Consider the following 22,704-nt stretch of genomic DNA (forward strand, 5'->3'; position numbering starts at 1 on the left):
TCACCCTGGACCTGGAACCAGTAACCCCCGAACTCACCCAAGACCCTGAGGGCACACAGGGGACCTCTGGTGAGTGTACCTTTGTAAATATTACACATGGTTTAAAAGCAAGCGTGTTTAATGATTAATGATTAATTTGCCCTGGCAATCGCGGCCAGTACAGCTACTGGAAAAGTCTGTTAACGTGTATGGGGATGGAGCGGAAATCCTCCAGGGACATCTCCAGAAAGCTCTCCTTCATGTACTCCCAAAGCAAAAGGTTTCTGGGGAGGGCTGCCTTATCCCGTCCGCCATGGTAGGACACTTTACCACGCCAGGCCAGTAGCACGTAGTCTGGAATCATTGCATAACAAAGCATGGCAGCGTATGGTCCCGGTGTTTGCTGGCATGCAGACAACATCCATTCCTTATCGCTCTTTGTTATCCTCAGGAGAGTGATATCATTCACGGTCACCTGGTTGAAATGGGGCAATTTTATTAAGGGGACATTCAGAGGTGCCCCTTCCTGGTCTGCTGAACAGAAATATTCCCCGCTGTTAGCCACGCGATGGGGGGAGGGGTGAAGTGATCATCCCAGAGAATTGGGTGGGGGGGGAGGGGAATTAGTTGGGTTTGTGCTGCATGTTAACCCTGAAACCGCAGCCCCTCCTTTTACATTGCAAACCCATTTTAAATGGCCAACCCAACGGGTCCTTGGTATGGTTAATGATAGCAGTACTCTTTGAAACCATCCCCACATGTTAAGAAGGTTAAAAAAGCCAAAAGACTGTGTCTTACCATGGCTGCCTGCAAGCTGAAATCTGTGACCTGGCACTGCGTGAGTGATCTCTCACACCAAACAGGCAGGCCCTCCATATAAGAGGAAAAATGCGACCTTGTAACGAAAGCACATCTGCTGTGTAATGTGAACAGCAAAATGTAACATAAAAGAGTGTACCCATTGTTCTCTAAAATGTATCTTTTTTAACCACCTCTCCTTTCTCATCCACCAGCTGCAAATGTCTCTCCTTCGCAGAGGCTAGTGAATATTCGAAAACGTAAGCAAAGGACACGTGACGAAATGTTTACAGAACTACAGACTGCCTCCCACGCTGACAGAGCACAGCAGAATGCGTGGAGGCAGTCAATGACTGATTATCGAAAAGCCCAATATGAGCGAGAGGAGAGGTGGCGGGCTGAATCGCGGGCTGAGGAGGAGACGTGGCGGGCTGAATCGCGGGAGGAACAGAGGAAGTTGCGGGCTGAAGATGAGAGGTGGCGTCAGCTTGCACACAGAAAGCAAGAGTCCATGTTCCGTCTGCTGGAGCATCAAACTGATATGCTACAGCGTATGGTTGAGCTGCAGGAAAGGCAGCAGGAGCACAGACCGCCGCTACAGCCCCTGTGTAACCAACAGCCATCCTCCCCAATGCTACAGCGTATGGTTGAGCTGCAGGAAAGCCAGCAGGAGCAGAGACCGCCGCTACAGCCCCTGTGTAACCAACAGCCATCCTCCCCAAGTCCCATTGCCTCCTCACCCAGACGCCCAAGAACACGGTGGGGGGGCCTTCGGCCACCCACTCACTCCACCCTAGATGATTTCCATAGCAATAAGTTTTAAAGTTTTAAATTGGAGTGTGTCCTTTTCCTTCCCTCCTCCCCCACCCATCCCGGGCTACCTTTCCAATTATCCCCCTAGTTGTGTGATGAAGTAATAAAGAATGCATGAATGTGAAGTAACAATGACTTTATTGCCTCTGCAAGTGGTGCTTGAAGGGGGGAGGGTAGTAGGGGAGGGTGGGGTTGTTGGTTTACAGGGAAGTAGAGTTAACCGGGTGGGGGGGGGGGGGCGGAGATTTCATCAAGGAGAAACAAACAGAAGTTTCAAACCGTAGCCTGGTCAGTCACAAAACTGGTTTTCAAAGCTTCTCTGATGCGCACCGCGCCATGCTGTGCTCCTCTAACCGCCCTGGTGTCTGGCTGCGCGTAATCAGCGGCCAGGCGATTTGCCTCTACCTCCCACCCAGCCATAAATGTCTCCCCCCTTACTCTCACAGAGATTGTGGAGCGCACAGCAAGCAGCAATAACAATGGGGATATTCTTTTTGCTAAGGTCTGAGCGAGTCAGTAAGCTGCGCCAGCGCGCTTTTAAACGCCCAAATGCACATTCCACCACCATTCGGCACTTGCTCAGCCTGTAGTTGAACAGGTCCTGACTCCTGTCCAGGCTGCCTGTGTATGGCTTCATGAGCCATGGCATTAAGGGGTAGGCTGGGTCCCCAAGGATCACGATAGGCATTTCAACATCCCCAACGGTTATTTTCTGGTCCGGGAAGAAAGTCCCTTCCTCCAGCTTTCTAAACAGAGCAGAGTGCCTGAAGACGCGAGCATCATGTACCCTTCCTGGCCAGCCCACGTTGATGTCGGTGAAACGTCCCTTGTGATCCACCAGGGCTTGCAGCAGCATTGAAAAGTACCCCTTGCGGTTTATGTACTCGGTGGCTTGGTGCTCCGGTGCCAAGATAGGGATATGGGTTCTGTCTATCGCCCCACCACAGTTTGGGAATCCCATTGCAGCAAAGCCATCCACTATGGTCTGCACGTTTCCCAGAGTCACTACCCTTGATATCACCAGGTCTCTCATTGCCCTGGCAACTTGGATCACAGCAGCCCTCACAGTAGATTTGCCCACTCCAAATTGATTCCCGACTGACCGGTAGCTGTCTGGCGTTGCAAGCTTCCACAGGGCTATCGCCACTCGCTTCTCAACTGTGAGGGCTGCTCTCATCCTGGTATTCTGGTGCTTCAGGGCAGGGGAAAGCAAGTCACAAAGTTCCATGAAAGTGCCCTTACGCATGCGAAAGTTTCGCAGCCACTGGGAATCGTCCCACACCTGCAACACGATGCGGTCCCACCAGTCTGTGCTTGTTTCCCGGGCCCAGAATCGGCGTTCCACGGCATCAACCTGCCCCAGGAACACCATGATTTCCACATTGCTGGGGCCTGTGCCTTGTGAGAGGTCTATGTCCATGTCCATTTCCTCATCACTCTCGTCGACACGCTGCAATCGCCTCCTCCTCCTCCTCGCCTGGTCCTGGTTTTGCTTTGGCATGTCCTGGCTCTGCATATACTCCAGGACAATGCGCGTGGAGTTCATAGTGCTCATAATTGCCGCGGTGATCTGAGCGGGCTCCATGATCCCAGTGCTAGCTATGGCGTCTGGTCTGAAAAAAGGCGCGAAAGTAGTATCTGACGGACCAGGGGAAGAAGGGAGGGAGGGGCGAGTGACGACATGGCGTACAGGTACAGGAAATTAAAATCAAGAAAGGTGGCTTTGCATCAGGGAGAAACACAAACAACTGTCACACAGAATGCCCCCCCCCCCCAAAGATTGAACTCAAAAGCCTGGGTTTAGCAGGAGGGAGGGAGGAAGCAAATGAATACAGAATAAATCTATTTTTTACATCTTAAGACGACGGTGCAGCATGACTGATAGCCCTTGGCATTTTCTGGGTGCTTGGCAGCAAATACTGGGCGCTTGGCAGTAAGCCTTCAGGTCTATTGCACCATCTGATACCCACTGCAGTATGACAACGATGGATACCAGTCGTAATATACTATCTACTGCCCAAAAGGCAAGGGGTTGCTGCTGTGTAGCAATCTAGCCCCACGTCTGCCAGCCCCATGTCTGCCAGCACCCAGATCGCCATCGGCCTCTTCTGGGTGCTTAGCAGACAATACTGGGCACTTGGCAGAAAATAGCATACTACGACTCTGCTAACGTGCGATGAGCCAACAGGGCGCGTGGCAGAAAATGGCATACTACGACTGATAACCATCATTGTCTGCCCAGGTGCCCATGATCGACAGCCACTGCTGTATGATGAGGACGGTTACCAGTCGTAATAAACCATCTACTGCCAAAAGGCAAGGGGGCTGGTGCAATGCAGCCCCACGGCTGCCAGCCCCACGGCTGCCGGCACCCAGATCGCCAATGAAGGCTACCAGTCATGCTGCACCGTCTACCGCCAAAAGGCAGTTAGCTGCTGCTGCTGTGTAGCAATGCAGTCCCACGTCTGCCGGCACCTAGATGACATATGGTGACGGTGAGCTGAGCTGAGCGGGCTCCATGCTTGCCGTGGTATGTTGTCTGCACAGGTAACCCAGGTAAAAAGGCGCGAATCTATTGTCTGCCGTTGCTGTGATGTAGGGGGAGGGACCTGACGACATGTACCCAGAACCCCCCGCGGCACTGTTTTGCATCATCCGGGCATTGGGATCTCAACCCATAATTCCAATGGGCGGCGGAGACTGCGGGAACTGTGGGATAGCTACCCATAGTGCAATGCGCCGGAAGCCGACGCTAGCCTCGGTACTGTGGACGCGGTCCGCCGAACTAATGCACTTAGAGCATTTTATGTGGGGACACACACAATCGGCTGTATACAACCGATTTCTATAAAACCGGCTTCTATTAATTCGACCTAATTTCGTAGTGTAGACATACCCTGAGATTGGTGTAACAGTGCAATGCCAGCGAAATGCTAGCAATAATGGAAACTCTAGTGCAGACGATCCATAGGCATTTTTACCATCATGTCATCTAGACCTGCTCTAGAAAAACTCACGCAGCTGGTCTCCTGTGTGTGTGTTTTTTAATGTAATGTGAAAAATCAAAAGAGGTACAGAAAGGGCAGTGTAAGCAGAAAACTTCGCCTGCCAACAAATCTCAATTCTGTTTTGGGTGAGAAGCTAGTGACCATTCAAACTCCAGTCCCAATCTTATGAGGTGTTGGGCACCTAGGAGTTGAGATATTCAGTACCTTGCAGGAAGTGCTCAGCAGCTAGCAGAATAAAGTCTTCAGGCAGCAATTCTTTTAAGATGTTGTTCAATCTAAAGGGAAATATAGCAGGACTTAATTAATACTATGTAATTTTTATGATGAACAATTATGAGGGTCATATTTTAAATCCTTGTTTTGGTATATTCAGTCCTTGTCCTTGTCTGGGAAACATATTAATTCCAGTCAAAGAGGTACTGTTTTGTGGTAGTTACACAGGGGACTGGGAATTAAAACGTTTTGGTTAATTACTGATTCTGCAACTAGAATGTTTCGCAAGCCACTTAACTTCTGTACGCCTCAGTTTTACACCTCTGTAAAACTGGAATAATAACTTGCAGGAGTGTTGCTTGCTTGTTTGTTTGTTTTTGTTTTATCATAGCACCTAAAAACCCCAGTCATGGATCAGGATCCCATTGTGCTAGGTACTATACACACACAATACAAAAAGATAGTCCCCACTACCTGCCCCAAAGAGCTCATGATTTTAATATGTAAAACACTGAGATCTTTAAATTAAAGACACTATAAAGTGAAAAGTATTGTTATTTTTATTGAATGTGCATTCTTTTTTGTGCATTAATTAAGGGCTATTTGATTGGCAATCACTTACCAAAGGAGGATCTTATTGATATAGCTTTATATAGTCGACACTATTGCCTGTTACCCTTGGCAGCAGAACAGAGGATTGGTCAGTTAGTGATATGGCGAGAAGTATTTCCACACCATCACCTCCAATCAAGTGAAGCTTCAGGTGTTACAGGATACAGGGAGCCTAAAGCAAGATACTTTTTACTAATAGTTGGTTTGGTAAGTTACAATTTCCAGAGCACCCATGGTTATGATTCAGTTCTGCTGTTGCCTTTACATTGTTAAATGTGATTACATATTTCCAATACTAAGCATACACTGATCTCATCATTTAAAAAAACATCCTTACTGCAGCTGTAGCTTGGTGTAGAATTTTTCAGCTGGGGAATAAAATTATGATTAATATTCATAAAGCTTATAAAATTAAGCATAAATACAAATTTTCATAGTTTTGATGCTCTTTTGTTCATTTCAGTTGAAATTTTTACTTTTATAATCTGACATTTGTCAGATATTTCATACATTTTGAGCAGAAATTGTTTTTAAAATAACCAGCAAATGACTATTTAAGAGGCAGTTTCTCATATGCACAGTAATTTATTTTTCATAACTTGTGATTAAATAAACATTCACTTGCATGTGGATTGTAATAGGGCAAAAAAAAAAAAAACCCTAAGGAATGATTTTGACATAAAGTGGCTCGTGTTGGAGGGCAAGGGATGTGTCCAGTTTTGCAAATCTTTGTAATTTGCTGAGATACCATATTAGATTTGATAAGGAGTACAATATACAATGGATTCTACAATATGCAGTATTTTAAATCAAAGATTAATCTTTTTATACCCATTTGTTTTACAGAGACACTTTATGCTGTGTGTTTTGCTGGAGACAGGGGGCTGCACTTCCAAAGCCATTGGGAATCCGGGACCAGATTGTATATATGTTGATCAGGTCAAAGCAACTATACTTCAGTTGGAAGGAATAGATTCCAGCATAGAGGAAAGATTAGAATCTCCTGCCATTCCATGTCTGTCTTGTGCTGACTGGTTCCTTCCTGCATCACGTGACAAACTGGAAAGCTTTACAACCCCACCCATCCTCAGTAAACTGCAAAATACTTCCAAAATCGCAACCTCTCCAACAAGCAAGAGAACACTCTTCACTGACTCCTCCTTAAGGACACGTAAGCCCAGTCCCTCAAGGAGCAGTGGAGGATCTGACAACGGCAGTGAAGGTCCTGAAGAAGGTGGAGGCCTTAACCTACTTGCTACAGTAGATCAGGTCCGAAAGCACGAACTAAAAGAATCCCAAGGTTTTGGCGGGTCTGAGGGAAGTGGTAGCTTGTTCAAGGTATTATTGTTATTACAATTTATTATTTATTAAACTGTTTAACTTTTGAAGGTAGGTACAGCCAAGGGAATGTTCAGAAATTAATCAATACTATTCTGGATGTTTGCCTCTTTTCTTATGGTAAATGTTCTAATAAATGTGAGGCAGACTGATATTCACGGAGAAAAAACAGCAGCTACACTGCAAGCCTTTTAGCGGTATGGCTGTAGTGGCACAGCTGTGTCACTAAAACGTGCATAGTGTAGACATAGCCTAAGAAATGTGCGGTAAGGTTGCAGATTCTAGTTGCATTCTGTGACCATGGAGACAGCTATGAAAAAATTAACAAAAACTGATGCATTTCACTCATTCATTGGGAATTATTTTTCTGTATAAATGGAAACAGGATAATTCTTTATATTTTTTTATAAATTATGCTTGATTATTTTAAAGCTAGTTTAGTGCTATAATTATGTATTTATTTGTTTTGGATTTATATAATTCAACTCCTGGTGCTCAAGAAGTCAGTATTGGTTTTGCTGTGTTTCATTAGGATAATTTCAGTTCTTAACTAAAAGTATCAATGAGACTACTCATATGTATAAAGTTAGTCAGCTGCTTAAGCACACTGAAGTCAGCTGAAAGACTCTCCTTGTCTTCAGTGAGCTTTGGATTAGGACCACAACTAGCACCTGTTTCTTTCATCTAGATCATCATCGCTTCTAAATATTTGGCCTTCTGATGACTAAATTGGGCACAGCTGTGTTGAAAACTACAAAAGTAATTGGAGAATTTTTCCAAAGATTATAAAAGCATAAGCAATATTGACCAAGGAAACTTGGTATACATTGAACATTGCTACCAGTTTGTTTTAGCCTGAAATAGACTTTACACTATAAAATACATTCTAAAAATTGCTGAAACTATTTAATTTTTTTTAATACTTCCATTTTAAATAAATGATGTCGTTGGCTGGATTTTGGTCCTTGATTAGATGTCCTTATTCTGTTAGTTTACTGTGCCATTTGTTTTTTAGGTCACTAAAAAGAAACATACCCTTCCAAATCCTTTTCATTTAGGAAACCTGAAAAAGAATCTTTCAGAGAAAGATACGGAACTCTATAATGCTGTCAAGTAAGAGATTATTGGTTTCATTAAATATTTTATTTTTCAGACACCAAAATTCACCATTTTTGTCCAAAGGCATATGCAAATCACCAAAGGTTCTGAGTAAGGCTACAATTTTGTCATGGATATTTTTAGTAAAAGTCATGGACAGGTCACGGGCAATGACCAAAAATTCACAGAAGCCTTGACCTATCCCTGACTTTTACTGAAAACATCCCTGACAAAATGGGGAGAAAGGATGGTCCAGCACCCTGCCCCACTGCATGCAGCGGCAGGGAGTTGAGAGGGACCCCTGACCACAAGGCTAGGAGCTGGGGGGGGTCCCCTGCTGCCTAGCAGGGCTGGGAGCTGGAGAGAGGGTCCCCCCACTGCCTGTGACAACTGGGAACTGTGGATCCCCTGCCACCCAGTAGGGATGGGATCTGCGGGGTCCCCACAGCTGCCGCCAGCTGGAAAGCTCTGGGGGATCCCCCACTGCCCTGCAGGGCTGGGAGCTGTGGGGGGGGCACCATAGTGGCTGGGAGCTATGGGGTGTACCCCACTGCTGCGGCGGCCGGGCTGCTGTGGCGCCCCAATGTCATGACGATTGCAAAAAGTCACAGAATCCATGATTTCTGCAACCTCCATGACATACTTGTAGCCTTAGTTCTGTGTAGTTTGACTTAATTTGAGCTCGTAACACCAGCCAAAAGTTTCCAATGCAAGGCTTCTGCAAAAGCAAAGTATCTGTGTCACAAACAGAGGAGACACAGTCACTGTGGTCAAGCAGGAAAACAGTTGGAGTTTTTTTTACATTATTGTATACCCAGTTTTCCTTACTCCCTACAATATATCTAAATATGCTTAGTGATGAACACTACCACTCCCACAATGCATTAGTCTGAACACCACACATAGAGAGATAAGACACTAGGAATGTATTTTAACTAGGCTGCAACTTTATTAACATATCTGAGAAATTACCTGGCAATAATTTATCTAGTGCTGGTTGTTCTTCCTTCTGCAATTCCTGCCATCGTGGGGAAGGCTGCCCTAACCACTCCCTTCCACACCTTTAAACTGGTCCCAACACCATTGCTGTGACCCCACTGCCCTCCCCTCATCTGAGGGTTAAGGGTATGGGAGAAGAGGTGTTGCCCCTACCAGACATTAGGCTCTGCAGCCCAGCTCCCCACCTTCTTTAGGTGATACCCTCCCCTAATCCTGCTGCACCCTTCAATCCAGCCAGTGAGCTAGGAAGCTCCGCTTATCCCTCCACACTCCTGCTCCTCAAACTGACAAGGAAACTGAGCTCAATACCCATTGTTATGCTACCTCTTTGGAGTAGGACAGTAACTCCCAGTTACCTCCATGATCACTTTTAAAATAATCAGTGTTAACAGTTTTAATTAGAAGGAAATGTATCTTGTGTAGAAATAGGAAAATCTTGACAATGCCTGGTTCCATTCTCATACCATGTTACCACCAACAGAAAGCAATAAAGTGTAAGAGAGTATGTTGTCTAGCCAAAGTTTCATTCAAAATCACTTATTTTCTAATTTTTGAAGGTTGACATCTGGTCCTGAGAACACCCTCTTCCACTATATTTCTTTAGAAACAATGCAAGGAATCTTTATTACTCCTACGCACAAAGAAGTACAACAGCTCAGTGGATCCATCCACCCTCAGCTAATCAAGAATTTTCATCGTTGCTGTCTTTCAATTCGCTCCATTTTCCAGCAGGCTGTGATGAAAGAAGTAAGAAACGTTGTCTAACACAATTGTTTTCTTGTACCTTTTTGTACTTTTTTTTTTTTATACTTTTTGTACTTTGTACTTTTTTCTTTACTTAAATCTCCTAGTTAATATTTTCAAGACTACTATCACTTCAGCATTTAAATAGTCCCCCAGTAGAAGATTCTTTGTGAGCGTTCTTTTTAATTTACTAAGTGTTTTACTTATATGGACAGACTGCCTCTTTGACAGGCAGTCCAACCAAACATGCATGTCAAAAGAGCTTCACCTCCCCAAGACAGTGCTTTGAGAATCAGAGAATTAGATTGCTTTGTGGGATGTGGTGTTATGATTCCTGTACTGTCCATAATTTAGTAAAGAGTTTCACAGAAGGCCTCTAGGAGAGAATGGCAAGAGAGGAACTAAAATCATTTACCCTCTCCTGCCTTCTACAAAAACAGTTTTTTTGTTGTTAATTTAGTGCTTTTGAAATATGCTAGCTTGACAACACAGGAGATTTAAGTTCTCTGTTTCTTCACAGAAAGTGTATAGCATGTGCAGTGGCAGTTTAAGCTCCCCTCCCCGCCCTGCCACTGCGTTTCAACCCTGATCTGAAGAGACTATCTCTGAAGGTGAGAGGGTAGCTCATTCGCAGTCTCTTTGGCCTCCCTGCTAAAACTGCCAACAAATTGGCCAGCCACTAATGTTTGTAATGGTGGGTTTTTTAATGTGGACATCTATCCAGTAAAAAACACATTGCAACTACCAACTCCTTTCAAGCATGTTGCCAAGTAATCTCTTCTAGGGGTATATCTACACTAGGAAATTAGGTCGAATTTATAGAATTCAATCTTTAGAAAGCGATTTTATACAGTCGATTGTGTATGTCCCCAATAAGCGCAGTTGGTCGGCGGAGTGCGTCCTCAGTACCGTGGCTAGCATTGACTCATGAAGTGGTGCACTGTGGGTAGCTATCCCACAGTCCTCATTGGAATTCTAGGTTAAGCTCCCAATGCCTGATGGGGCAAAAACATTTTCACGGGTGGTTTTGGGTACACGTCGTCAGATTCTCCTCCCTTTCTTCTTCCCTCCTTGAAAGCAACAGCAAACAATCGTTTCGCGCCTTTTTTCCTGGCTTACCTGTGCAGACACCATAGCACAGCAAGCATGGAGCCCGCTCAGCTCACCGCTGCTGTTGTGAGCATTGTAAACACCTGACGCATTATCCTGCAGTATGTGCAGAACCTGGCTATGAAACGCCAGCACGAGGACGACTGTGAGGAGGACACAGACATTCCTGAAAGCACGGGATGTTGCAATTGGGACAGCATGGCGACAGTGGGGCAGGCTGATACAGTGGAACGCCGATTCTGGGCCCAGCAAACAAGCACAGACTGGTGGGACCGCATAGTGTTGCAGATATGATGCTTCCCAGTGGCTGCGCAACTTTCACATGTGGAACTGTGTGAGTTGCTTTCCCCTGCCCTGAAGCGCAGGAATACCAAGATCAGACCTGTCCTGACAGTTGAGAAGTGAGTGGCGATAGCCCTGTGGAAGCTTGCAACACTTGACTGCTACCGGTCAGTCGGGAATCAATTCGGAGAGGGAAAATCTACCGTGGGGGCTGCTGTGATCTAAGTAGCCAATGCAATCACTAACCTTCTGCTATCAAGGGTAGAGACTCTGGGAAATGTGCAGGTAATAGTGGATGGCTTTGCTGCAATGGGTTTCCCTAACTGTGGGGGGGTGGGATAGACGGAACGCATATCCCTATCTTGGCACCAGACTACCTTGCCAACCAGTACGTAAACCACAAAGGGTACTTCTCAATGATGCTGCAAGCACTGGTGGATCACAAAGGACATTTTACCGACATCAACGTGGGATGGCCAGGAAAGGTGCATGACGCTCGCATCTTTAGGAACTCCGGGCTGTTTGAACAGCTGTGTGCATATGGGCCTTGTCCACTTGAGACACTGTCTCTCTGCCATGTGAAATCATGGCAATTGTGATTATCTGAGTCACTTCAAGCTTTATCTGGGTGGAATCTGGTGCCAGGGTGTTTTTTAGCAAGGGATCCTTGGTTGTGAAAATCACATGAGGTCTTAAGTCATCAGAATTTGTACTTTGTGACTATCAGGATAAGCTGCAAAACATTCCTGTTCTCCCAGTCTTTTTTCTGGTAGTGGTGGATTAGTGGGAAGTTTGGATGGTGAGTCATGGAGAAGATCAGTGTTCTAGCAGATTTAGGGTTGCCAACTGTTTAATCACGCAAACCCAAACACCCTTGCCCCGCCCCTTCTCTGAGGCCCCACTCTATCCCTCCTTCCTCCGTTGCTGGTTCTTCCCCACCCTCATTCACTTTCACCGGGCTGGGGCAGGAGGTTGGGGGTGCAGAAGGGAGTGTGGGCTCTCTTCTGGGGGGTGGGGCCAAGGGGTTCGGAATGTGGGAGGGGGCTCCAGGCTGCGCCTGGGGCAGGGGACTGGGGTGCAGGAGTGGGTGTGGGGTGCGAGCTCTGGGAGGGAGTATGGGTGCTGGAGGGGGCTGGGGTGTGGGAGGGGTGACGGGTGCAGGCTCCCTGCCTGCCCTTGCCCCGTGCCACTCCCAGAAGGCTCATCCCTGCGGCCCCTGGTGTGGAGGAGGCTCCGCGCACGCCTGTGCCCACAAGTTCCGCCCTTGCAGTTCTCATTGGCCGCAGTTCCCGTAGGAACGAGCCACCCGCTTCTGGGAGCAGCACAGTTTCAGGGCAAGCAGGAAGCCTGCCTTAGTCCCATTGTGCCACCAGACTTTCAGCGCCTAAAATCTCCCAGTTTGGCTGCAGTAACCTCAGAGATAGGGCGTAATTCTGGGAGACTCCCAGTGAAACCAGGAGGGTTGGCAAGCCTAGGCAGGTTTTTGAGGATATTAAGTTTTAAGAATTTCTGAAACCTGGGTATACTTAGTATTTGATTGAAAATTTGTTTTACTTACAGCTGTTGTTTAATCACAGTTAACTCACACGATTAACTCAAAAAAATTAATCGTGGTTAAAAAAATTAATTGTGATTAATCACACTTTTAATTGCACTGTTAAACAATAGAATACCAATTGCAATTTATTAAATATTTTGGGTGCTTTTTTACATTTTCAAATATACTGATTTCAATTACAACACAGAATACAAAGGGTACAGTGCTCACTTTATATGATTATTTTTATTACAGATATTTGCACTGTAAAAATGACAAAGAAATAGTATTTTTCAGTTCACTTCATACAAGTACTGAAGTGCAATCTCTTTATCGTGCATGTGCAACTTGCAAATGTAGTTTTTTTTTTTTTTTTACATAACTGCACTCAAACAATAAAAGTAAAACTTCAGAGCCTACAAGTCCACTCAGTTCTACTTCTTGTTCAGCCAATCACTAAGACAAACAATCACTAAGACATTTATGGGAGATACTACTGCCCGCTTCTTATTTACAATGTCACCTGAAAGTGAGAACAGGCATTTGCATGGCATTTTTGTAGCCGGCATTGCAAGGTATTTATGTGCCAGATATACTAAACATTTGTGTGCCCTTTCGTGCTTCGGCCACCATTCCAGAGGACATGCTTCCATGCTGATGACACTCGTTAAAAAAAAAATGCGTTAATTAAATTTGTGACTGAACTACAGTACTTGTATGAGGTAAATTGAAAAATACTAATTCTTTTGTTTTTTACACTGCAAATATTTTTAATAAATAAATATAAAGTGAGCACTGTACACTTTGTATTTTGTGTTGTAATTGAAATTAATATATTGGAAAATTTAGTAAACATCCAAAACTATTTAAAATAAATGGCATTCTGTTCTTCTTTAACTATTCATTTTTTTAATCTCTTGACAGCCCTAGTTTTACTTTGTATGTAATTCACCTAGATGCAAGATATTAGTAGATGCACACAAAAAATAAATAAATAAATGAATGTCACATCTTTAGAGACTTGGATTATAAATAGATCCACTGATGTGTGTCCAATACAATTTTTTTCTACAGTCCTGGTTTGTTTGTAGCAACTGTCAGTCATTACTGACAATCCATGACTAATTCCTTGAACTTTCCAACTCCTTTGAGGGCAAAAACTTTACATTTTGTCATAAATATACGTGGATGTTGTATACCATTTTTTTAAGCTCTTAGAAGTAGCAGACAGAGCAGTTAGTGAGAGAGAAGTAATCCCAAGCTATTGACCAGGTGGCATTCCCTCACCATGCTGCCTGTAGGCAAAACTGTACTTTAATTCTCTCAAATGGTGAGGAATGGAAAGCACTGGTACAGATTGAATGAATGCAGTTTGCAAACAGCAGTGAAGTCTTCCTTCAAGTTTGTTTGTAGTTTGGAGGTGTGAGGCGTGTGTACCTAAGAGGTCTTTCCAAATTGGACTGTTACTCCAGACATAAATCTGTTAGGATTGCTTAATACTTAGAAAAATACCCGAATAGTGAGAATATTTTCATCAACTGTACATAAATTGAGGCTCTGTTGACTGGAATCTTGGCTGCAAATTAGTTTATACCTTTGGTACTTCTATAGGGAGGTATAGAAATCCAAAAGCTGAAAAAAAGGAGAATTTTGGTTTTGCATATAAGCAGTTAAAATAACACAAGTTGAAAAACCTTTTCTTTTAAGTTCAGATTGCCTTTGGTCACAACTAACAAGTACATGAGGTTTCCAATTTTTAGTTTACACCAAAAGTACCTGGATAAAGAAACCACTGACACATGTGTAGGCATTTCCAGGTGTAACCAATAAAAATTGGATACACGCGTCTGAAAGTGAAAACATTTGTTATGGCCACAGCCACATCAGCATGCATCCTTCCTGCCTGTTTCAGCCATATGTCATTACAGTGGACGCCAGCTGAGCTCACAGTGCCCTGTAGGTCAAAAAGAACTGATGAATATGGTATGGAGAACAAAGATTTTCTTGTTGAGGAGAATCAGGCACACATGTGTAAACCAGTTTTATAACATTTTGGGACTGGATAACCAGACTATTCCTGTGAGAAAATTTACAGACCGTTTTTGTGCATTTGGTCCAGCAACATATGCTGTAGCTGTCTGCTTGGCATTTGGAAAGCTATGGCTCAGGAAGACAAGTTTGGACTATTTCATTTACAATACATGATAAATGGATAACTAAGATACACAGAAATATGTATTCACATTGTATGATTTTTAGATCAACGAAACTTTGCTGTGGTTTGGAATTTTATAGAGATGCACAATATTGAAACAAAATGATTGTAATAAAATTAATTAATAATGAATTTTGGACCATTTTCTGAACACTGAAAAATCACTGATTTTTACTATTTTAAATGTATGCAAAAATTCAAAATAAACACTGGAATGGGGAAAAATAAACACAGAAAACCAGAAACCCTACATACTGTACAGTAGGTGACAGGCAACTTAGATTCTGATGTTTTTCTTCAACATCTGAAATAAGTGTGTTCTTGTACGGGATCCCCGGGGTACAACCTGGAACTGGGGGACCACTGTGCTCCCTTACCTCTCCAGCCTGGGCTGTTTCACACCCAGCTAAATTGCATGAGTGCTCCCTGAGCCATTCATGAATCATACAGAGATAGGCACCAGTCAATCACCCCAGCCTTGCACCCCAGAAATATACCGTCTTACACTGCTCAAGACTCCCTTGGGCAATGCAAACTCATTAACTAGTTTGCCACTCCGACAAAAGGGTAATGAACGTGCCCTTGTTACCCTGAGCTGAGATTCCCCAAGCACTTCAACTAAAAGCAAACTTTTAGGTAAAGTATAAAACAGATTTATTAACTACAGAAAGATAGATTTTAAGTGATTATAAGCAGCAGGCATAGAGATCAAAATTGGTTACTTAAGAAGTAAAATAGAAATGCAGTGTAAATTCTAACTTTAACTTTAGGGCAAGTCTACACTACAGCGGCGCAGCTGCACCGCTGTTGCGCGTCTGGTGAAGATGTGCTATGCCAACAGGAGAGAGCGCTCTCGTCATAATTACTCCACCTCAGTGAGAAGTGGAAGCTATGTTGTCAGGAGAACGTCTCCCACCGACATAGCACTGGTGTGGACAGTGTGAAATTTGCAATACCTTTGGGGGGGGAGCTTTTTCACACCCCTGAACGACACAACTTATATCAACTTAGGCTGTAGTGTGGACCTGCCCTAAGCAAAATTTTAATCAAGCAGTCTCTTACCCTAACAGACACATTACAGGCAGCTCACAGTTCCTCAATACACAGACTGGACTCCCTTCTATGCCTGGACCAATCTCCCTAGCTCAAAATCTTTGTCTTCTAAACAATGTTCCAGGTGTTGAGATGGGAGAGGAGAGAGGCCAAGTGATGATGTCACTGTCCCTCCTTTATACCTTCTTCCAGCTGCTAGAAAGATCCTTGCTGTGATGTGGGGGTCAGGCAGTCCCCATTGGTCAGGCACTCTCTATGTGTATGTGCCCTCTCTAAGGAGCCTCTGGGAGAGTGGATTCTTCTTGATGGGCCATTAATGCCTGTCTGGCCAGTGATAGCTGCTCCTTTGTTGCAACTGAAAGACCAGCTCTGGGTGTTTTCCAACCTCACAACATATTTCAGTAACACATATAGCAATACTTCATAACTTCACATACAATGATGGTACAGTACATACAATCCAACAGGATATTAATGTTCAGCAAATCAAGACTTCTTAAATGACGCTTCACAAGGCATACTTTGTACAAAACATATCATAGTCATATCACAGTGGTGAATATGAAGGTTCCAGGGTGTTACTTTGAGGTATAGTGTGTCACAGTTCTGATCAGTGTATAAATGTGGAGGGGAAGGAATTTTAATGCTCATGAAAGTACAGTACTAATAGCGTACATAACTCTGCCAATACACCTTATTCCTGATTTACAAGTTCCCTGCCCTTCCTGTCCTTGTTACTTTCTGAATGAGTAGTGTAAATGATGCCAGATTATGGATGGTGGACAAACATCAAATGGAAAATTGGATAAGACAACTACACATTTTTATTTGAGAGAAGTATTTGGAATGCTAGCTGATATATATATTTATAGCTTGTTTGGTGACCTTAGGTCTTCAAAGTGGCAACATCAGCATGACCAGACTGTGACAGGCAGCTCTTCTCTGCAGTAATGGTAGACGCTCTAGGGAGGGGCTGTGTCTGAAGTCCCATACTCTGTGTTTCATTCTCCACTATTGCATTAATGGGCAGTGTTTCAGAAGTTTACTGTATCAACTCTGGAAAGAAGCACAGTTTGAGCAGTTAAAAACCTTTTGACCACATGGGTATCCACTGTTCTGTTAATCCAGTACTGATGGGCTTTACATCTTTGTCCCTCCCTTTGCTGGTAGACATGAGGTTCCTCTTCTGATATTTTCCATCAGCAATCTTTTCCCCCCAGCCCCTCCCAACTCAGCAAGTTGAATGTCTTCCACCCCTGTTGGCAAGCTTGCAGTACTACAGCCAAGTTGAAAGTTCTGTCATCTGTTTCTGCCTAAGACAAACAGAAGTCCCTCCGGGTTTTCTCTGTATATTTTCCTTTTCAGGGAGGCCTCTTTTCCTCTCCCTTCAACCTAGCAGCAGCTCTGAAGGAGAAGGGGTCTTTGCAAGATTCCAGGGGAAATGGGGAATTCCCCCAGCTTAGCACTTCCTCCACACTACTTGGTGGTTGAAGCAGAACCTACTTCAGAGGAATATGCACTTCACTTTCTCCTCATGTCATCATACTTTTATTTTAAGACCTACAGATTGTCTACTCAAAACTCTTTGCAACAGTAAGGGGTCACTCACCAGATACCTGTCTACCTCATGGGCATTGCAGCTCAGAGCACCTTACAATGAGAGAGATCTGCCATGCAACAATTTGATCTTCAGTCACTCCTTGGGCACTCCTTTACTAAGCACTAGTTTTACTTATTAAAAACTCCCAGTAACTTCAGTAGAAGCAGAGCTGGGCCATGGTAAACACTTTTGAAACTCCCACCCTGCAATGTTTTATCCCCACTGGGATCTGTTTTGCCTCCCCTTTGTGAGAGGGAAGCCATCATCAATACTGGAATAACAGGACAATGGGTACTTTCTCTCAGGAGACAGAGAAAATTAGTTTCCTTGCATATAATTTTATCTTCTCCATGTGGGTGCCAGCTGTTCAATGAGAAAACATCCTGCACTTCTACAAAGGTTTTCTTATCCTTACTGACTTGGCAGAGCAGAGGAATAACCTTTTTTGATGGAATGTTCAGAACACGAGAGAAAGTGTTTTTAGTAAGGTATTAAGAACATAAGAACGGCCATACTGGGTCAGCCCAAAGGTCCATCTAGCCCAGTATCCTGTCTTCTGACAGTGGCTAATGCCAGGTGCCCCAGAGGGAATGAACAGAACAGGTAATCGTCAAGTGATCCATCCCCTGTCATCCATTCCCAGCTTCTGGCATTGATGGACCTATCCTCCATGAATTTATCTAGTTCTTTTTTGAACCCTGTTATAGTCTTGGCCTTCATAACATCCTCTGGCAAGGAGTTCCACAGGTTGACTATGCGTTGTGTGAAAAAATACTTCCTGTTTGTTTTAAACTTGCTGCCTATTAAAACTGCTGCCTATTTCAATTGTTTATTTAAAAAAGAAACTCCTGTCTAAGAAAGTTCATTCAAATATCCTTTTCTGGTGCAATGTTAACTTATTTGTTTTGTCACATTTTTGTTGTTATTCTTGCTTCTCCTTAGCTATGGCAGCATACCTTGCTTCTCAGTGTGGCTGTATTACCTCATATGCATTAGCAGGGAGAGTGAGCATTCAGTTTGGAGAGGAAAAACAATCACAAAAGAGAGCTTGTATCCTTCTCCAATATGTGGAACAAAGTCTGAAAGACCATCTCTATCAAACTAACAGAACTGTGTGTAGCCACTTGGAGAAAATAAAACTACACATTAGGAAATTAATTTTACCTTCCAAATCTTGTTTTACAGGATATAGTAATTATGATATCAAGATCATCCCACACAGAACCAGCAACTTACCTGTTCCTCCCAAATGAATCACACTGTAGTGTGATTCATTTGGGGGGAGGGATAGCTCAGTGGTTTGAGCATTGGCCTGCTAAACCCAGGATTGTGAGTTCAATCCTTGAGGGGGCCACATAGGGATCTGGGGCAAGATCAGTACTTGGTCCTGCTAGTGAAGGCAGGGGGCTGGACTCGATGACCTTTCAAGGTCCCTTCCAGTTCTAGGAGATGGGATATCTCCATTAATTTATTTATTTGCAGTTCATTAGCCTTCTGTTTATTTATGCAGAAAAAATACTTCATGCTATATTAACATTTAATTTGCTATTTTACAGAAAAAGAAAAATGCAGACAGTGGGAGCAATTCAGATTCCAGAAAAGCAAGTTCTGACCTCAGTCTAGTGAGAGAACATGGGGTTTTGTTTGAGTGTTCCCCTGATAACTGGACTGACCAGAAGAAACCACCACCAACTATGACTTACTGGGTTGTAGGGTAAGTAGAAAGAAACTTACTCGGGTTTAAATTCAGATGTATCTATCTATCATAGAGTTTTCTATAGCAGCCACCACTATTGTAGCTGTGTCTTGATATTCTGGTATCTTGCGCTATCTTGTGTTTTCTTTGTTCTCCTTCTAACCTCTCAGACCTCTGCACTGTCCCCACTTTGCAAGTGAATCATACCTGTGCTGCTATTCCAGCATACAACTCTTATTCAGTGGTGTGGGGAAATGAACGATGGAAATGCACAAAATTCAGAGGGGATGAAAAGAGAAGTGAACAATTTTAACTATTATTGGGGAGAACATATTTGAGATATTAAACTACCAATCCACTTGCAACATTTTGTAAAGCCGTCTTTATTTCAATGTGCTTTCAAATACAAACACGTGAAATTAAACTCTGCCATTATCATTGTAAATGGATTATAATTACTTTTCTGTTGTTGGTTATATTAAGTGTTAATTATTTTTTCTTAAGTGATCTTTTCTTAAGTGATCTTCAAATTGATCTTCAGTTGGGTTCTGGTGCGTATGGTCCTTACTGCACAGCTGTCTCATGCTTATTTGTATAGCCTGGCACCACACAATGCTAGAGTTTGTCAAGTAAATATTAAACATCAAACCTACTCTATAGTGGGAAGATAATTATAGTGTAACTTGAACAGTTATGACTAGCAAATTTTATAATTGTTTAGGTCCTCGGCATTAGGCCATATTCTATAACCACCACTTGTCTACATCCTTCTTCTCCCACCCTAGCAGGCCACAGCCTTTACTGTCAGCATTATAGCTTCAGTAATCAGAAAGTAGGATCACGATCTGTTAATCAACATCAGTAATTCCTTCTTTGTCTCTTTCATTCTATCTTTGGTGTCCTTGTTAGAACGATAGAAGAAGAAAAAGAAGGAAGACTGAGGTTCCCATTGAGCCATAATTTCAACGTGCCAGCAGCAAATTATTAAGGGCACGGGGCTGGCTTGGAGTTTATTTACTGTAGTTGATTGATTCACTGAAGTTGTGCCCTCAATTGTGGAGCTATAAAGCCAATAGTAAAGGCTTTTGCCCAGCTAGCTTGGGAGAAGACGACCACAAACCGGCTTACCATTGAATAATCTTCCCAACACCGCATTTCAGTATATGGCACAAACTCTTGTTTCTAAAGCATTTAGAGTGAATGTAACCTAATAATAATTAATAAATAATGGATTTGGTCTGGAATCATAATTTTAGAAGTTCTTATGATCAACTCTCATCTCTGTTACAAAGTATGTCAATTTATAGTACTGCCAATTTCCCTTCAACTCAAATATTTAAAAAAAAAAGAAAAATTCCTATATACTACTGAAGACAAATAAGTGTATGTAACTACTTTGTGTGAGCATCTATAATGCTATTAAGATTAAAAAGGTTAAAATCCTGGGTACTGTTTAAACTCTTACTGGCCCTGTTAAGAAAAGCTTCAGTTTTCCAGTCTCAGCATGCTCAATGTGTGACATCAGGTGAAACTCAGTACCACTTGTGGAGAAAACTACTGTGCTCACATATTAATAACTTAATGGTTTTGGTTCCCATCCGGTAGGCAACCAGAGAGCTGACATGTAGGAATGTACCTGCTGAAAAAAACAATATTACATTTAAAAGGATGTGAATACTATATAGTTTTCTTCTCAAGCACTCTTGTGAGTGTAGCTTGAGAGCACAGAGATTTGAAATATTGCAGAGAACCCAGTATCATGGGAATGATTATTGAGAACATGAAGAACTTTTGCCCTATAGAGTCTTGAAGAAAACTGAGTAGAGGTGAAATTTAAATTGTTTTAAATATCTAATAAATGGGAACTAAAAGATTTCCAGAATTGTGGAAATCTGCTATTAGTCTTGGTTTGCAATTACTTTCAACATGCTATTGAAATCTTGTAAAACACAAATAGAATTTCTAGAATGGTGACCGCCTCCCTCTGACACTGGATTTTTGTTTTTCTCCAGGAGACTCTTCCTACATCCAAAACCTCAGGAGTTTTATGTCTGTTTTCATGATTCAGTCTCAGAAGTTGCTGTTGAACTGGCTTTTAAACTGTCCTTTGGCTTAGCTACATAGATGTGCTTCCTGACTAAGCAGCAGTCCTGAACAGTGCTGGAATCCATCTAAAGCACTTAAATATAACCAGAAACCGAGTAAATTGTGATGCCCTTCTGTGTGTTCTTTTGAAGTGCTTTCAAAAGATAAATCTGCCTTGTGAACTAGCTCTGTTAAACACTGAAGTAACACGTTATTGCTGATTTACTACATCATCAGCTACCTACGGGAGATGATGTTTTTGGGAGAAGCAAAAAATATTAATTTTAGATACAGTCAAATGGATCATGATGAATAAAAAGATGGAATTACTTATCCTGAATGTAGCTTTACTACATAAAACATTAGCATAACAAGTACATTCCAGTAATGTCCATTGTTTAATATCAAGTGCAAAATATTACACTTGATATACTATCTAGATATTTGGCAGTCAGCAGTGGAAAAAACATAACTTTCCCTGGTAATTAAGCACATGAAGCTCTGAAGGCATGAACAATTGGTGGATGGTTTTAGTACTCCTCTGTTAATCAAAATGAAAGGAAAACCAACAGCATCTGGATTAAGGGCTACAAAACACACAAAATTAGCATGTTATCTTTTTTTTATCCATTGTGATCTTTCATACAGCCAAGGGCTATAATAATATTGATATTTTAATAGATTTCATGAATAGCATTGTAAATAACAAAGTACTACATTTGTTATAGAGTAATTTTGATCGTTATGAAAGTATAATAGGTACGAAAGTATGTGAAAAAAGGCTTTAACTGGTGGTTTTGTTTCTGAACAGGGCCGGCTCCAGGCACCAGCCCACCAAGCTGGTGCTTGGGGCGGCACCTGGAGGGGGGCGGCGCGGCGCTCCGGCCCCCGGGGAGAGCGGGGCCACGGCCGGGCTCGCCGCCCTCCCCCCAGTGCTCTGGCCGCCCTCCCCCCTGGCGCCCTCCCCCCGGCCGCTGGGGGGGGGGAGCGGACCCCCCGCCGGGTTTCCCCCCCCCCCCCGGGCTCTGGCCGCTCCCCCCCCGGCGCCCCCCCCCCCGGCGGAGCCCCGCGGGGTAGGGGGGGCGGGCGGAGGCTTTTTTGCCTGGGGCGGCAAAAAAGCCAGAGCCGGCCCTGTTTCTGAAAGCTAGGCACGAATAAATATTTTTATATGATGATGATGCTATTATAATAAAGAATTTTGTATATTTGTAGGGGGAAAACTGTGTGCCTTCTATATTTTTTGTACACACTCATCCATTTTCTGGTTTGCCACATTAGACAATATTAGTTTGGTTAGCCTTGTTATGGTTTACAGTAGGATATTTTTCTTCATATACCTATTGACTATCCTATAAAAAACATTCATATGAGGCAAATGGAAACAAAACTCTTGCAAAATCAAGGTGTCTTCTACAAAGTCCATCTTTCCTACAAACCATTGGAAGTTTTGTAATCCACGGGCCTGCTATTTTCAACAGCTTTATTAAAAGCTGGTTTTATTTAGAATGTATGTTTTTAGTCCTC

The 22,704-nt window shown here is 43.2% G+C and overlaps 1 protein-coding gene across 2 annotated transcripts in view; it reads left to right on the top strand.

The window, feature by feature from the left end:
* Nucleotides 1–22,045, top strand: part of INTU (inturned planar cell polarity protein) — a 94,483-nt gene extending 72,438 nt beyond the window's left edge. For both annotated transcript variants that reach the window (XM_024211446.1, XM_024211445.3), the window contains exons 11-16: nucleotides 5,409–5,630; nucleotides 6,270–6,761; nucleotides 7,777–7,874; nucleotides 9,416–9,605; nucleotides 18,956–19,113; nucleotides 21,108–22,045. In XM_024211446.1, the coding sequence (XP_024067214.1) occupies nucleotides 5,409–5,630; nucleotides 6,270–6,761; nucleotides 7,777–7,874; nucleotides 9,416–9,605; nucleotides 18,956–19,113; nucleotides 21,108–21,219 (1,272 nt within the window). In that variant the 3' untranslated portion in view covers nucleotides 21,220–22,045. The remainder of the gene's footprint in view (nucleotides 1–5,408; nucleotides 5,631–6,269; nucleotides 6,762–7,776; nucleotides 7,875–9,415; nucleotides 9,606–18,955; nucleotides 19,114–21,107) is intronic.
* The last annotated feature ends 659 nt before the right edge of the window (nucleotides 22,046–22,704 follow it).

Source organism: Terrapene carolina, unplaced genomic scaffold (genome assembly GCF_002925995.2).
Source record: "Terrapene carolina triunguis isolate 2854851 unplaced genomic scaffold, T_m_triunguis-2.0 Scaffold66, whole genome shotgun sequence".
Classification (NCBI taxonomy): domain Eukaryota; kingdom Metazoa; phylum Chordata; order Testudines; family Emydidae; genus Terrapene; species Terrapene triunguis.